At 42.0% G+C, this 15,969-nt stretch overlaps 1 protein-coding gene across 2 annotated transcripts in view; it reads left to right on the forward strand.

The window, feature by feature from the left end:
• The first annotated feature begins 1,682 nt into the window (after positions 1 to 1,682).
• The window catches only part of Heatr3 (HEAT repeat containing 3), a 45,754-nt gene continuing 31,467 nt past the window's right edge, over positions 1,683 to 15,969 (forward strand). The window contains exons 1-5 of one of the 2 annotated variants that reach the window (XM_085682060.2): positions 1,683 to 1,999; positions 2,110 to 2,282; positions 4,109 to 4,196; positions 6,600 to 6,712; positions 8,890 to 8,999. In XM_085682060.2, the coding sequence (XP_085538186.1) occupies positions 1,862 to 1,999; positions 2,110 to 2,282; positions 4,109 to 4,196; positions 6,600 to 6,712; positions 8,890 to 8,999 (622 nt within the window). In that variant the 5' untranslated portion in view covers positions 1,683 to 1,861. The remainder of the gene's footprint in view (positions 2,000 to 2,109; positions 2,283 to 4,108; positions 4,197 to 6,599; positions 6,713 to 8,889; positions 9,000 to 15,969) is intronic. The other variant, XM_085682059.2, reaches the window with a different exon arrangement.

The raw sequence follows: 15,969 nt of genomic DNA on the forward strand, positions 1-15,969 counted from the left end.
TACAGGCTTGTCTTGAAAAAACAAAAAATCTGTTTCCAGGGGGTTGGGAGATGGCTCAGTGGTTAAGAGCACTGACTGCTCTTCCAGAGGACCCGGGTTCAATTCCCAGCACCCACATGGCAGCTCACAACTGTCTGAAAATCCAGTTGCAGGCGATTTGACACCTTCACACCAATGCACATAAAATAAAGTTAAATAAACCATTAAAAAAAACTTAAAAAAATCTGTTTCCAGAATACATCCCTACCTATAGTAAAACAACACATTTTTTAAATTTAATTTTTTATTTTCATTTATTTAGTTTTTTTTGAGACAGGGTTTCTCTGTAGCTTTGGAGCCTGTTCTGGAACTTTCTCTGTAGACCAGACTGGCCTCGAACTCACAGAGATCCACCTGCCTCTGCCTCCCAAGTGCTGGGATTAAAGGTGTGGTGGTTTAATTTTTTATTTTAGCCGGGTGGCGGTTAGTCAGTTAGTGTTGGGAGGACAGTGATGTGTGGGAATGGGCATCGTGTCCTCACTAGATGTGACTGTCCTTCTCGGAAGACAACAGTTGTGCCACTACATGTAGAAACAGAAGGTGACTTTTTTGTTTGTTTCTTTGAGACAGGGTTTCTCTGTGTAGCTTTGGAGCCTGTGCTGGAACTCATTCTGTAGACCAGGCTGGCCTCGAACTCACAGACATCCACCTGCCTCTACTTCCTGAGTGCTGGGATTAAAGGTGTGCGCCATCACCGCCCAGCTTTGATGGCAATTCTTAATTGTGCTATGAAGCAAAAGAACAGGTGTGTCTCAAGATAGAACTATCTCTGACTGAAGTCAGAAGAGGTACCCATAAAGAAATGCCTCTTAATCAGACATGAGGGCTCACTTTAAACCCCTGAACTCAGGAGGTAGAGGTAGAGGTAGGTGGATCTCTCTGACTTTGAGGTCAGCCTGGTCTACAGAGTGAGTTCCAGGACAGCCAGGGCAACACAGAGAAACCCTGTCTCAAACCAAAAAAAAAAAAAAAAAAAAAGAAAAAAAAAGAAAAAAAATTCTCTTGTGTTCACTAATTCAGGAGGTTGGGAAAAGAGGCTTATGTAAAACCCTGGGCCCTAAAGAACATTATTAAAGGGAGCAGGACACAGGAGTGAAGTGAGATTCGTCAGCCTAGCCGAAATTTTTGAAAACTCTCCCGAGGAAGAGAAGCCACTGAGAAGTTTTGAGAAGGACAATGAATATAATAACCATGGAAGAATATTTCGAAAAGGTCATTGGGTGGACATGGAGAGACCACATGATCGGGACAAGTGAAGACTACTTTGGACTACGGGTATGGCAGGAAGTTTGTGTCCAGATAAGAGATCAAGGAAATAAGATATATATTTGGTAGCTCCATGGGTTCTTTGCACCTACAGGTTGAGAGGCTTGAGCTTCCATCCGGGAGCTTCACTTATGTGATTATATCCTAAACATGGCATAGTAAGAAATGTTATCCTTTTTGGTAGACAGTCCCCTCTTTGTAACTGGGTTACACTGAGATAGAACGGGTCTTTGGAACAGTTGGATTAGAAGCCTTGGAGCCGGTGGAGTAGGTGTGTTAACATTCCCAGGAAAAGTCAGTGCTCCACCCCCTGTCAGGGGTGACCCCGCCCACACCGCTTTACACGCACGCGTACTCTCTGGGCCCGCCCTCTCCTCGCTCCCGACGCGCCGTGCGCAGGCGCGTAGTTTTCCCATGTGTGCTCAGGCCGTCAGCCTGGTCCAGCTTAGGAAGGACGCCAGGTAGTGCCGGAGACTGAAGTGTTCGTTGGGCCCGGCGGCCCCCATCGTCTATTGCTGTCTTCTTCTCCCGGTCTCTCCTCGCGGCCTCTGTCGCCATGGGTAAGAGTCGGACGAAGCGCTTCAAGAGACCTCAGTTCTCCCCTACAGGTAGCTGTCAGGCCGAGGCGGCGGCCGTGGCGAACGGGACCGAAGACGAGGAGGACGACGGGCCAGCGGCAGAGCTTCTGGAAAAGGTGGGACGATGGCTTGACCGGGCTCGGGGAGGCTTGCGGCAGGGCGTCCGCGGGAGCGGGGCTGCGACGCGCGTGCTCACTGCCCACCTCTGACGTCTTGGTTCCCGCAGCTCCAGCACCCGAGCGCCGAGGTCCGCGAGTGCGCCTGCGCGGGGTTGGCCCGGCTGGTGCAGCAGCGGCCGGCGCTGCCAGACTTGGCGCGCCGCGATGCTGTCCGCCGGCTCGGGCCGCTGCTGCTGGACCCCAGTCTGGCGGTCAGGGAGACGGCGGCTGGAGCTCTGAGGTGAGTCGGAGAGGGTCCGAGGCGGTGTCACTGCGATCAAACAAACCCAACACACCCTCTCCCGCTGCGTTCTCTATTAATGCAGAGAGAAAAACCTTCCTGTGATCTCAGGTTTGCAGCGGATAGAGATAGGAGTTCGGGTTCCGAAGGACCCCGGGAGCCATAGGTCACGCACCTTGTTTGTATACACCTGTCTACTTAACCTGTCCTCAAACCTGATGCATTTTTCCCTTCCAAAGCGCGCCATAGGGTCCCTGACTGGATGGCTCTAAGTATACCGATATTTCAGCATGCAGGATGTTAAGCAAGACAGCCAAGATCCTTGTCTTTGCAGGAGCTCCATTGAGAGGGTGTCTAGAAACTAGCAAAAAGTCAACTGGTATTGATGAGAATTGCTGTATAAACGAGGGGGTGGGGGAGTTGCACTGGGGTGTCCTCTAGATGGCATTTATAAACGGAGACCAGAGGAACGGAGAACCGGGCATGGGAAAATAGGGTGAGAGCATTCTGTATGGGAGGAAGAGCCATGCCGGAGAAGTGAGGCCGAGGGCGGATAGACACTGCACAGAAGTTAATGTGGCTGAGGGGAGGAGGTGGCGATTATAGTTGCTGCGGCTGCTGAGTTGAAGGATTTATTCTAAACCAGAGCGATGAAGTCTACCTTTTGAAAAAGCCACTCTGATGGCTATGCAGAGAGTGAACTGTAGAGGGGGCAGGACCTTAACTTTTGTTCTCTCACGGATTTGCCTGTGTGTATTGTTTCAGTTAGTTAAGCAGCGATGGCGTGCCTGTGTGCCAATCATTGGACTAGGCTTGGGGAATGGTGTAGTGGGGAATACAGACATAATTTCTGTCCTTAGTAAATCTTAGGTCTATTGAGGAAAGTTTCTGATAATAATCTCTTGTTTATTGCCTGGTGTAGTTGTGTCTGCCTTTAACCCCATCACTTGAAAGACAGACACAGGCTGATCACTTGAGTTCAGCCAGTCTGGTCTACAGAGCGAGTTCTAGGACACAGGGAAACCCTGTCTCTGGAGAAAAATCTGTTGATTATTATTAACCAAATAATGCATATATTTATCAGTACAACCAGTAGCAATTGCAGAGAATTCTGTTAGTTAGGATATGGTGGGTTTATGTAAGAATGGCTCTCATAGGCTCATATATTTAAATGCTTGGTCACCAGGGAGTAGCACTATTTGAAAAGGATTAAGAGGTAGGGCCTACCCAAGAATGGTGGTGCTTTCCATTAACCTCAGAACTCTGTAGGTAGAGGCAGGTGGGTCTCTGTGAGTTTAAGGTCACCCTGATCTACAGAGCAAGTTCTAGGGTAGCCAAGGCTAGGCAGAATCCCTGTCTTAACAACAACAAAAACAAAAACAGGAGAGAGAGAGAGAGGGGGCCTTGTTGGAGTAGGTGTGGGATTATAGGTGAGGTGTGTCACCGTCAGTAGGCTTCAAGGTTTCAAAAAGCTCACACCAGGCCAGTGTCTCTGTCCATGGATCAGGATGTAGCTCTCAGCTACTGCTCCAGCACCATGCATCCCACCGTGCTTCCAACCATGATGATGATGGATTAAGCCTCTGAAACTGTAAACCAACTCCAATTAAATGCTTTCCTCTAAAAGACAGTGACTAAGACAACGACAAAGTTATGTGTTGCGGTGAGGAGCAGGCAGTTGAAAATCTGTAGGCTTGTTTTCCAGCATCTGACAATTTTTTTTTTTCTCAGAAGCTTTGACCGTGATTAAACATACATTTGGGAGCTTTAGCGGTATTTTGTGGTGTATGACTCGAAAGTAAAATGTGTTTACATTTCTTATGTAGGAATCTCAGTGCTTGTGGAGGTTTTGAAGTCTGTGATGACATGGTGGCTAAGGACATTATGACACCTCTGGTGGCATTGCTGAAAGAGGTATGTGGTGTTTCGCGAGGCCTGAGTGATGGTTTCTAAGGGGAGCTCTTAGGAGACAAGGTCAGGTGGATATTTTTCCCCCAGTACTTTTGTGCCATGAGTTCTGTGTTCCCTTTAAACTTCCGTGGCAATTTCATTTCTTTTCCTGGGAACTGGCAGTACACAGGCTTTACTAATACCAGTCTCTAGTATTGTGTCCTTGCTCTCTACAATGATTAGAAGAGCTGTTTCTAAAGCTATGCAGACTTACCCCGTTAGAATTCAAGCTTCATATTTCTTTATTGCTCACTTATGTATGTATTTAATTTAATCTTCACAGCAGTCCGATGAGATAAAGTCTTTTTTCCTTTCCTTTTCTTGGTGCTGGAGCTAGAACTTAAATCTTTGTGCCACCTAAAGTCAGGTGGTTTTTCCATTCAACTGTATCCCAAGTCTAAGGCAGGTATTATTATACCTGTTTATATAACAATATACCCAAGAAAGAGACATAGGAACTTACAAGGATTATGTTGCACCCTCATGTTTAATATTACATTATTCATATATATGATTTACCGCATTGGCTAAGGACAGTGGCTCTTATACAGTCTTCTCAGTCTGCCATGGCTTTCTTCCGCTTATCTACGTATAACCAGTTTTCACTTGATACTGCATAAAAGACCCAGTTTGGATGTGCAACATAAGTCCTGTTCCCTTTAGAGTAGTAATTCTGTACTGGAGGTGATTTTGCCCCATGGGGACATTTGGCACTATGCTGCTGGCGTCCAGTGGGCAGAGGTCAGAGATGCTATAGAACCTTCTGCCATGCAGAGGGTAACCTCCCCATAAGAAGTTCAAGACTCGGGCTGGAGAAATGGCTCAGCGGTCAAGAGGAGCACTGACTGCTCTTCCAGAGGACCCGGGTTCAATTCCCAGCACCCACATGGCAGCTCACAACTGTCTGAAAAAAAAAAATCCAGTTCCAGGGGATCTGACACCTTCACACCAATGCACATAAAAAAATAAAAAAGATAAATAAATCGTAAAAAAAAGAACGGCACAGGGCTCTATATAATGACACAGCTTTAAAAAGAAAAAAAAAAGAAGTTCAAGACTCAGAAGACTTGTTTTGGCTGGGCTATGGTGGCGCACGCCTTTAATCCCAGTACTTGGGAGACAGAGGCAGGCAGATCTCTGAGTTCGAGGCCAACCTGGTCTATAAGAGCTAGTTCTAGGACAGGATCCAAAGCTACAGAGAAACCCTGTCTCGAAAAACTAAAAACAAAAAAGAAGACCTGTTTTGGAGAGTGCCACGTACTGTACTCAAGGCACTTCTGCACAGAGCTGAAGGGCACCAGCTTTGAGGCCTGGAGAGTCTGCAGCTGAAGCCCAGATTCACCATATGCTCAGCTGCATCTTCATCAGCTTCTGTGTATCTTATTTCCTTACTTATATTGAGATAAAGATTAATAGTTTGTTGTGAGGACTAATTACTTAATTTATGTAAGATGCTCAGAATAGTATTTAGGTGGGTGCTATACAGATAGTTAACTCTTGTATTTCTTTGTCATCTGTCTTTTATCATATTAGGGATAATACTTTGTATTGATTTTGTACTTTCTTATAAAGTGTTGGACTCTACATATATCATGCTTTAAGGACCTTTCTTGTCTGAGTTTCTTGCCAAAGGAATTTTTTTTAAAAATATTTATTTATTTACTATGTATACAATATTCTGTCTGTGTGTATGCCTGCAGGCCAGAAGAGGGCACCAGACCCCATTACAGATGGTTGTGAGCCACCATGTGGTTGCTGGGAATTGAACTCAGGACCTTTGGAAGAGCAGGCAATGCTCTTAACCTCTGAGTCATCTCTCCAGCCCCAAAGGATTTTTTTTAAGTTTTTATTTTATTTTGTTTATTTTTGTGTACATGTCTGTGTCTGTGTGAGTGAATGTCATGTGTCTGCAGGTGCCTTCAGAGGCTAGAAGAGGGTGTCAGATCCCTTGGAGTTGGAGTTACAAATAGTTGTATATCAACTGATATGGATACTGGGAACTGAACCCAGGTCTTTTGAAAGGGCAGTATATACCCTTTCTCTGGACAAACATAATACTCCTTTTTGTTTGTTTGGTTTTCTTTGTGTAGCCCAGGCTGTCCTGGAATTCACTCTGTAGACCAGATTGGCCTTGAACTCAGATCTACCTGCCTCTGCTTCCACTGCCAGCCCAGTAGAGTGCTCTTAATTGAACTCTCTCTCCACCCCCAAGAGATGCATCATTTTGAGAAATGTGCTTATGACCATATATGTTTGTTAATCACTCTAATTTCTGGTGCTTTTGCTTTTCTAATTCTTTGCTAATGTTAGCTTTTTTGCTTAATTAATCTTTTGAACCAAGGTGCTAATTATGATATTTGGTTGCAGTGTAGCGCTGGACTGGATTCAAATGAGATGTCTCCACAGGAGAAAACTGATACGAACAGAGATTCTATTGAGAGCATAGCCAACGAGGCTGTGAATGTGCTGTGGAATGTATGGTAAGGTGTCTTCCAAGAACAGCTTCTTACTGCACCACTGCTCAGCCTGCTGCTCTTTCTGTTGTGCTGTAGGAACCTCCTGTAACTGTGCCCTGATACTTAGGAGGTGATAGTATCTGGAGATTTGAGACTCATCCTCTTCATCAGCCCAGGGCACACTGTGTTGGTGTCTGGAATGAAAAAGGCCCACAGACATTGTCTGATGCTTTTGTCCACTGCTCTAGTAGTGACTATTTGAATAGGAAGTGGATTCCCAAGAGCAGCTCTGGGGTTGAGTAGGAACAAGGCCATTGTTTTCCTTGTTGCCGGATAGGATGTAGTGGACCTCAGCAGGGAATGACAGCAGCTAGAAAGAAAGCCTGGAAGCACTTTTCTGATTTTATATCTGTGATTATCACAGAATGATAGTTCCTTATTTTCAATTGGGAGTGATTAAAATACTAACCTAAAAGCAGTGTTTCTTAGAATATAAGAAACACTTATATAGGGACCTTGAAAAGCTCCCTATATACCAGTATGAGTCTGTCTGTAATTTTGTCTTAAACTAGTAGATTTATTCCATCCCACCAGAAATGGGCAAAAGATTTGAGAAAATGACTCCCCACTTTGATTTTTAGTTTTTCTTTTTCTGTTTTTTGCTTTCTTTTCTCTCCCTCCCTTCTTTCACCCCCCCCCCCCAGGGTCTCACTGTGTCATGTTGGCTAGATTTGAACTCATGATCCCCTTCCCTTGGTCTTCTGCTTGGGATTACAGACTGGCTAAAAGAAATGGTACATGAGCAACCGATGGGTGTTTTTCTGTGTATTGTCAATCTTTTACTTTATGTCATAAAATTTGGTTGTTTGGAACTCTGAATTTCATGGCTGCTAAGCACTAAACACATGGTCTACCACTGTAGTTTTTTTCACTAAATTAGAATTTTTTTAAAAAAAAAATATTTATTGTTTTTAGTTATGTATATGTGTGCAGGTATGTGCATATGAGTGCTGCTACCCTCCCGGGCTAGAAATCTGGAGTTAGAGATGGTTATCAGCCTCTAAATGATAGTGCTGGGGATTGAACTCAGCTCTCTACAAAAACAGCACTCTTAACCACTGTGTTGTCTTTCTAGCTCTTTTTATCTTTGTTTTTTGAGACAGGTGTGGTCCAGGTTAGCCTGGCACTTGCTATGTAGCTAAGGATGACTTTGAATTCCTGATCCCTTTGTTCCTATTTCCCACATCCTGGGCTTATAGGTGTGAGCCACCACATGAGGTTTAACTGGTAGATTAAATAATATTTTCTTTGAAAAGAGCCTAATATATCTATATCCAAAGTAAATGTTTTTTCTTGAGTGCCTGTGAGTTCAGTATTTACCATGTTGTTATCCACTATAGTTATAGCTCCTAGACTTTTTTCCCAAATTTCCATTTCTTTATTGATACATGCTTTGCTTTCTTGACTGTAGTTCAGTACTGAAACCACTAGATAGCTAGCAGAAGATATTTGTACTTGAATAGCATGTATAATAATGTAGTCACCTGTTTGCTCTGTTAGTATGTTATGTGTATAATTTTACGTTGAGATTATTTTCTGGAAATGAGTAAAATTATTCATTCCTTTTACCCTGGTTTTAGTGTGTATATTTATAAGTAGTATTGATAACTTTTTTATTTAAAACAAGTTCTATCATTTCAAAACTACTTATTAGAGTAATTTCTCTGAAGATTGAAAACTCTGCTTGATGAAATTACAAGTCTAGGAGTGAGTATATATGCTTTTTCAATAAAAAAATTGAATTTTTTATATAGAGGCCTTTGTCCTTACTTGAACTCATTATTAAGTGATCGTGGAAAAACAACAGTCTGCACAAGGAGGATTTCAGATGTACTGCATCTCCTGTGGGTCTTGGGTTTTCTTAAGTTTGTAAAATGGGAAGTTGTATGCAATGATTTCTGAGACTCCTCCAGCTCTAAGCTTCTCTAAAGAGATCAGCTGAAAGATCCCACTGTGATGGAGATGAGACACTGATTGCTGTTACCATGTACTATAACTAAGAATGGCCGTTTCTTTATAAATGTGGGGCTGTTTGACTCCAATTATTGATTTTATAAAATGTAAGTATTTTTTTTCCTAGTTGTCTGTGGTCTTAATGTTAAAATATGAACAGTAAAACTTATTTTTCCCCTTCAATTTAGTGAATGCAGTAGTAGAGCAGTGTCCATATTCAACAAAGAAGGGTGTTTGGAGATTGTGTTAAAGTACTTGCGTAGGTTCCCCACCAGTGTTGACCTGGCTGTTTCCGTAGGTAAGTGAAGAAAGCGTTCATTTGTTATTCGTGTGTTGTCTTGTTCAGGACAGTGTGTCTGCTATCTTACTGTTTCTTACATAAATGTATAGTGGAGTTCTGTTTGTATGTACCTCTGGCTACTCTGGAACTTGCAGTATAGACCAGGCTAACCTCTAATGCTCAAGAATTCTGACTCCTGGGTGCTAGATTCAAAGGTGTATGCCACCATGTCCTGGTCAGTTCTGAATTGTTTTGTTTTGAAAGGGAGGAAGGCAGTTATGCGGGTATGTGAAATACGTTACTTCTTAGAAACCTTTATTCTAAGCCACCAGGTGGTGGTGGCGCAGGCCTTTAATCTCAACACTCAGGAGGCATAGGGATCTCTGAGTTCAAGGCCAGCCTAGTCTACAGAGTGAATTACAGAACAACCAGAATTACACAAAGAAAATGTGTCTTGAAAGCAAACAACAACAAAAAAGTGATTGACCTTTCAGTGAGGCCAATGTCCCTTTCATGGGAGCTGAGGACATGGAGTCCAGCACTTGTCTTTAGCTTCCTACCTTCTTTGTGGTTGTCTAGAGAGCCATTGAGACCCCTCACTTCTGCAGGAGGAAGCAGAGAGTAGGCAGCTGGGCAGAATGCTAGGTGCAGGCAGAGAAACACTTAAAAGGGCTTCTTCTCTATCCAGCTCCCTTTATTAATTCTGCATATTTCCAGAAAGGGAAGAAGTATATTCCTTCTAGCAATGCATCTCCTGGGTTTAGTGAATACTTTTTTCTTATTAAAATTACTTTATGTGTGCGTGCATTCGTGCGTGCGTGTGCTGTGTGTGTTGGGGTGCCTAAGAAGCCAGAACAAGGCATCAGATCCCTAGGAGCTGTAGTAACACCGTTGTGAGCTGTCAGATGTGGGTGCTGAGAACTGAACCTTTGTCCTCTGTAAGAACGGCAGGTGCTCTTGACAGCCCAGCAACTGTTCTTTTTTAGCCCTGACTGGCCTGCAACTTGCTCTGTAGATCAGACCAGCCTTAAATTCACCTGCCTCTTCAGTGCTGAGATTAAAGCTGTGTACTACATGCCCAACTCTCAGAAGATAGTTTTAGGAGACCAACAAAGGAAAACAAAAATAAAATAGTAGAATAAATACTACTGGAAAAATTTAAAAGATTGGTTTGTCAAATGAAATCTGTAGGGGGTAGTGTTTTGAGTGGGGACTTTAGAAACTGCTCACTATTTTGGAAATTAGCAAGTGTCTTTATCTTAAACCAGTTTTTATTGTAACGAGAGAATTTCAGGTAGGTTAGTTCATAGATTTTTTAGAAGAAAGTATAGGGTGAGGCTGGAGAGATGGTTTAAGTTAAGAGTGTGTACTGCACTGCAGAACCTAAATTTTGTTTCCAGTACCCATATCCTGTGCTCACAGCTGCCTTTAATTCCAGCTCTAGGGGAATAGGTGCCCTTTTATGGACCTCTACAGGCATCTGCACTCATAGGCACATACCCACAGACAGATATACATACATAATTAAAAATATATCTTTAAAAAAATCTAAAATAAAAAAAATGTGGTATACACCTTTAATCCTAACTCTTAGGAAGCAGAGACAGGTGGATCTCTGTGAGGTAGAGGCCAGCATGGTCTTGAGAGTGTGTTCCAGGATAGCCAGTGCTACACAGTGGAACCCTGTCTTGAAAAACTAAGGGGGAAAACTTTTAAGAAGAAATAAACAAAACAAAAACACCCAAACAAACTGGGCTAGCTAAATGACTTAGTGGGCAAAGGACTTGCTATGCAATCCTGACTACTTGAGTTTGGTCTCAGGTGCCCACAAGAAAGTGAGCCAGCTCCAGTAAGCAGTGAGTTGTCTTCTCACCTCCAACATGCTCTATGACGTATAGTCTGTGCTTACACACACACGCGCGCACACACACACACATGCACACACACACGTGCACACACACACGTGCGCGCACACACACACACTAAACAAATGAATGTAATTTTTAAAATAAAAAATATTTTTGTGCCTTTACTAAAGGTTTTGGATTTTTTGTAGTTATTTTATTATTATTGTGGGTGAAAGCACAGACATGCATGTGCCATGGAGTATGTGGGGAGATCAGAAGACAGCTCTATCAAGATTCATTTCCCAGCTGGGTGGTAGTGGTGGCTCATACCTTTAATCCATGTACCTTGGAGGCAGAGGCAGGTGGATCAGGCAAAGTCCAGGACAGCCATAGCTACATAGTGAGACCTTGTTTTTTGTTTGTTTTGTTTTTATTTTGTTATGAACTGATTGGCCAGGTAGCTCAGACTTCTTATTAACTCTTATAACTTATATTAGCCCATTATTCTAGTATATGTTAGCCATATGGCTTGGTACCTTTCTCAGAGAGGCAGTCACATCTTGCTTCTCCTGTGGATGGGTCAGGACTGCAGAAAGAACTTTCCTTTTCCTAGAATTCAAGTTGTCCTGCCTCTACTCCCCACCTGGTCATCCTGTCTATACTTCCTGCCTGGCTACTGGCCAATCAAAGTTTATTTAAAACATAATTGACAGAATACATATCATTGTCCCACACCACTTCCCCCTCTTTAAAAACAAACAAACAAACAAACAAGAACTCTGACTCTAATATTCTTTGTTTAGCTTTTCTCCTCACCATTAGCCATAACAACTTATAACCAACATTCTAAACAAAGGAAAATATCTATAGTTCATGTTTTTGGGAATGTGGGCGTAGTTTTCCAGGCTACTTCCGGCTGGTTGGGTGCACTGATAATGTTATGGGGACCTAAAGAAAATTTAGAATTATGATCAAGTCCTGACTGGAGTATCCTGTGAGGCTTGATCATCTCAGGTAGCATTTTTGAATCTGTTCTGGATGTAGAACTCTGACATCTGGGCCATCTGTTCCTACCAGAGATTTCTCAGATGGTCTTCCTTGATCAAATCTGGTTTTTCTTAACTCAGAATGAATCCACAGCCTCTCATTTCCTATGGAAACAAAAGCAAAACCTCTTCTCCAAAGTAACATACATTTTGACTTCAATTTTGAAGTCAAGGTATTTTTAAAACACCTATCTTGGATTAATTCAGCAGCATTTATAAACAAATATCTTTTGACAGCTGTTGCTTCTTCCTCAGTATTCAAACAATTCAAAGAGAACATAATAACATACAATATTCATGGACTCTCTGTATATTTTTTCATTTTTACGTGACTTTATTTTAACCTCTATTTCTTGTATTTTTATTTTTAATTTTTGACTTTTTGAAACAGGATTTCTCTGTGTATCTTTGTCCTGGAACTCACTCTGTAGACCAGGTTGTCCTTGAACTCACAGAGGTCTGTCTGCCTCTGCCTCCCAAGTGTTGGGATTTAAGGTGTGTACCATCACACCCAACTAATCCCTTTCTTTTTTATTTTAAGAACTTTAATCCTTTTCTATCCCAAGCCTGCATCTATTTTTAACACACTGCAAGCCATTTAGAGGTTTTCTTCATCTTTGAATCTCTCTTTACTGTATATCTCTCTTTTTCTGACCACAGGAGTCTTTAATTTGCTAGGCAATATGGACAGGGTTAAAGCCGTGGCTTTGACGGCTGGATCCAGCCCATTCCTTAGCTTTCTGAGATTCCAGCCTCATGGCAAAGGTACTTGCTGTAGCCATGTTTATTGCCACAATTCTATGGCATTTCAAGGTGCCTGCCAGCAAGCAACTTGCAGCAGTGTGCTCACAAACCGCACTCAATGCTCTTTAGCCAGACCTCCTGCCTGAAAGAGTCAGAGTTTGCACTGGCAGGATGGCCCAGAAAGCCAGCATTTTAAAACAGCATGGCATCTTTCCTGCTAAGGCTGAAAACCAAAAAGCATGCGGTCACCTTTTCATCAACACCATTTAAGTGTTTTGTGGCAGAGCCTATTAAAAGAGCTGCAAGGTTTTACAGCTAAAGCTAAGTCAGGAAGCCTCTCTTAAATGAGACGCATTTGCCTCTAGCAAACAGAGCCCACCTGAGAAAATGCTGCTATCAATAACCTGTTCTTTTTTGTCAAGAATTACTTCCCAAGCTCTCTCAGGCTTTTTGTGGATGCAGTTGTCCACGTGAGTGCCATTTGTTGTCTGAGTTTCGGTCCTTTCTGGTTTCTGCAATCATTGAGTCCCAAAGAAATCACACAGAGGTCTACATTAGTTATAAACTGATTGGCCTAGTAGCTCAGACTTCTTATTAACTCTTATAATTTATATTAGCCCATTGTTTTTGTTTTTGTTTTTTTTAAAGGAAGATGTGGAAAGCATTGGCTGCTCTTCCAGAGGACCCAGGTTCAATTCCTATGGCAACTCACAACTATCTGTAACTCCAGTTCCAGAGGATCTAACACCGTCACACCAATGCACATAAAATAAAATTAAATAAATTTTTTAAGAAAGGAAAAATAAAAAAGAATCACTTTTCTCCTTCACTGTAGGCTCTAGAGATAGAGCTCAGGTTGTCAGACTTTTTTTAAGGAAGCACTCCCAGGCCCCAGTTCTTATTCTAATGTACTTTTCACAGTGAATCATCTTAAGTCATTTTGAAATGTATAATAGTGTTTTCTTTCAGTATTTCGCTACATTGGTGATTTTATAAACACATTTTGCAAGTAAAGCAACACTTACATATAATACAGTAAATTCATATGGTTTTGTCCTGTCCAGAATAAGTTTTTTTCTGTTTTTTTATTTTTTAAAACAATCTTTTCTCATTTCACATATCAATCCCAGTTCCCACTCCCTTTCCTCCTCCTGCTCCCCTAACCTTCCAGCCCCCCCCATCTATTCTTCAGAAAGGGTAAGCCTTCCCATGGGGAGTCAACAAAGTCTGGCGCATCACTTTGATGCAGGACCTAGGCTCTCTCCCTAGAATAATTTTTTGAAATTATGTTTATGATAGCATTTATAGCTTATTGAAAGATTTCCCTCTGTATGCTGTGATATGTTTTATTACCACTGGTTAATAAAGAAACTGCTTTGGGCCTATAGCAGGGCACAGTATAGCCAGGCAGAAAATCTGATATATAGCGAGAGTATGTGGAGTCCGAGGGATGCTATGCAGCTGCCAAAGGAGAAAGATGCCCAGAAACGTTACCGGTAAACCACGAGCTTCGTGGTAAAATACAAAATAATAGGAATGGGTTAATTTAAGTTATAAGAGCTAGCTAGCAATACATCTAAGTAATAGGCCAAGTAGTGTTTTGTTTATACAGTTTCTGTGTGATTATTTTGGGTTTGAGCAGCTGGGAAATGAGCAAGTAGTCTCCGCCTACAGCTTATCTTTCTTTTTTGTTTAGATGTTGAGGTGGTTGTTTTACTGTAGTGTACTAGGGATCCAGCCCAGAACCTTGCTTGTGCTAGGCAAGCACTCTGTAATCAAACTATTATCCCAGCTCTTTATCTTGTCTTTTGCTAGTGTGACCAGCACTAGTCTCTTAATAATTCAATACATTTAGATGTAAGTATGTGCACACACATATTTCTGCACATAGATGCATTTTGGGATCCAAATTAGATCCCAGCAGTGTAGCATAAATTCTAGTTTATCTTAAAAATAAAAATTCAGAGTCAGATATAAGGGATGTTAATGCTGAAGATCAGAAAAGCAGAGAGGCCAGCCACTAGAGAGCTCTTCTACCTCTACCAATGCTGAGACCGAAGGGCAAGTCTGTCCTCAGACTTCATCATCTGACACAGGGTTGATCCCAAGACTGCAACACTCTCCACCAAACCTCAGACAGCACTGAGTTCCTGTCTCCTTCTGTCTTTTTTTTTTTTAAAAATATTTATTTATTATGTATACAATATTCTGTGTGTATGCCTGCAGGCCAGAAGAGAGCACCAGACCTCGTTACAGGTGGTTGTGAGCCACCATGTGGTTGCTGGGAATTGAACTCAGGATCTTTGGAAGAGCAGGCAATGCTCTTAACCTCTGAGCCATCTCTCCAGCCCCTCCTTCTGTCTTAAATTTCTCTCTCCACCCAACCATATCACTCCTGTCTCCAACTCTCTAGTACTGGTCTTAAAGGTATAAGGTTCCCAAGTGCTGGGATCACCTTTGTGTGAACTCTTTCTCTTTTAGACTGGATCAATTTTGTGTAGCCCAGTGTGGCCTTGAACTAACAGATCCCACAGCCTCTTGAGTGCTGGGATTAGAGGTGTGTGCCGCCATGCTCTGGCCTCTAGTTACTTAGCTCTGTACTCTGATCTTCAGGCAAGCTTTATTTGTTAAAACACAAAGTAAAACACAGCAGTACCTTGTGTTTTTGTTTTAGTTTTATTTAGTTTGTGTATGAGTATATGTGTACCATGTACATTCCTGGTGCCCTTGGAGGTCAGAAGAAAGAGTTGGATCTCCTGAAACTGGAGTTACAAATGGTTGTGAGCTTTCATATGGGTGCAAAGAACCAAACCCAGGTCCTTTGCAAGAGCAGTGTTTTTAACAGCTAAGCCATCTCTCCAGTCCTAGTACCATGTTTTTAGATTCATTTGGATAGATATAGTCTAATTTGAAATTTCTAGATGTGGATTTTTATGGAAAAAGTATCTCAAAGGAAACAAATTTGGGTTTATTTTCCTTTTATACCTCAGAGGTCTCTTCTGTTAAAACCTTTCATGTGATCTCATTTGTTTTTATACTTTCAATTAATTTTTAGCTTGAATGTTGTAACCCATTATCTTGGTTTTGTTTTGTATTGCTTTGATTTGTTTTTGGTTATTTTAGACAGGGTCTATCTATATAGCTCTGGCTGTCCTGAAACTATGTAGACCAGACTACTCGAACTAATAAATATCCTTCTGAATGCTGTGATTAAAGAGTAATGGTAGTAAAGTCAAATACCACCAAACTTAGGGTTGTTTTTTTCGTAAATAACCCTATTATATAGTGGTTTTTAATAATCAAAATGCCTAAGACCTCAGGTTTGTTCTTGGCAACAAAACTGTTAAACAT

The sequence above is a fragment of the Myodes glareolus genome, chromosome 22 (genome assembly GCF_982192425.1).
Source record: "Myodes glareolus chromosome 22, mMyoGla1.1, whole genome shotgun sequence".
In the NCBI taxonomy this organism is placed as follows: domain Eukaryota; kingdom Metazoa; phylum Chordata; class Mammalia; order Rodentia; family Cricetidae; genus Myodes; species Myodes glareolus.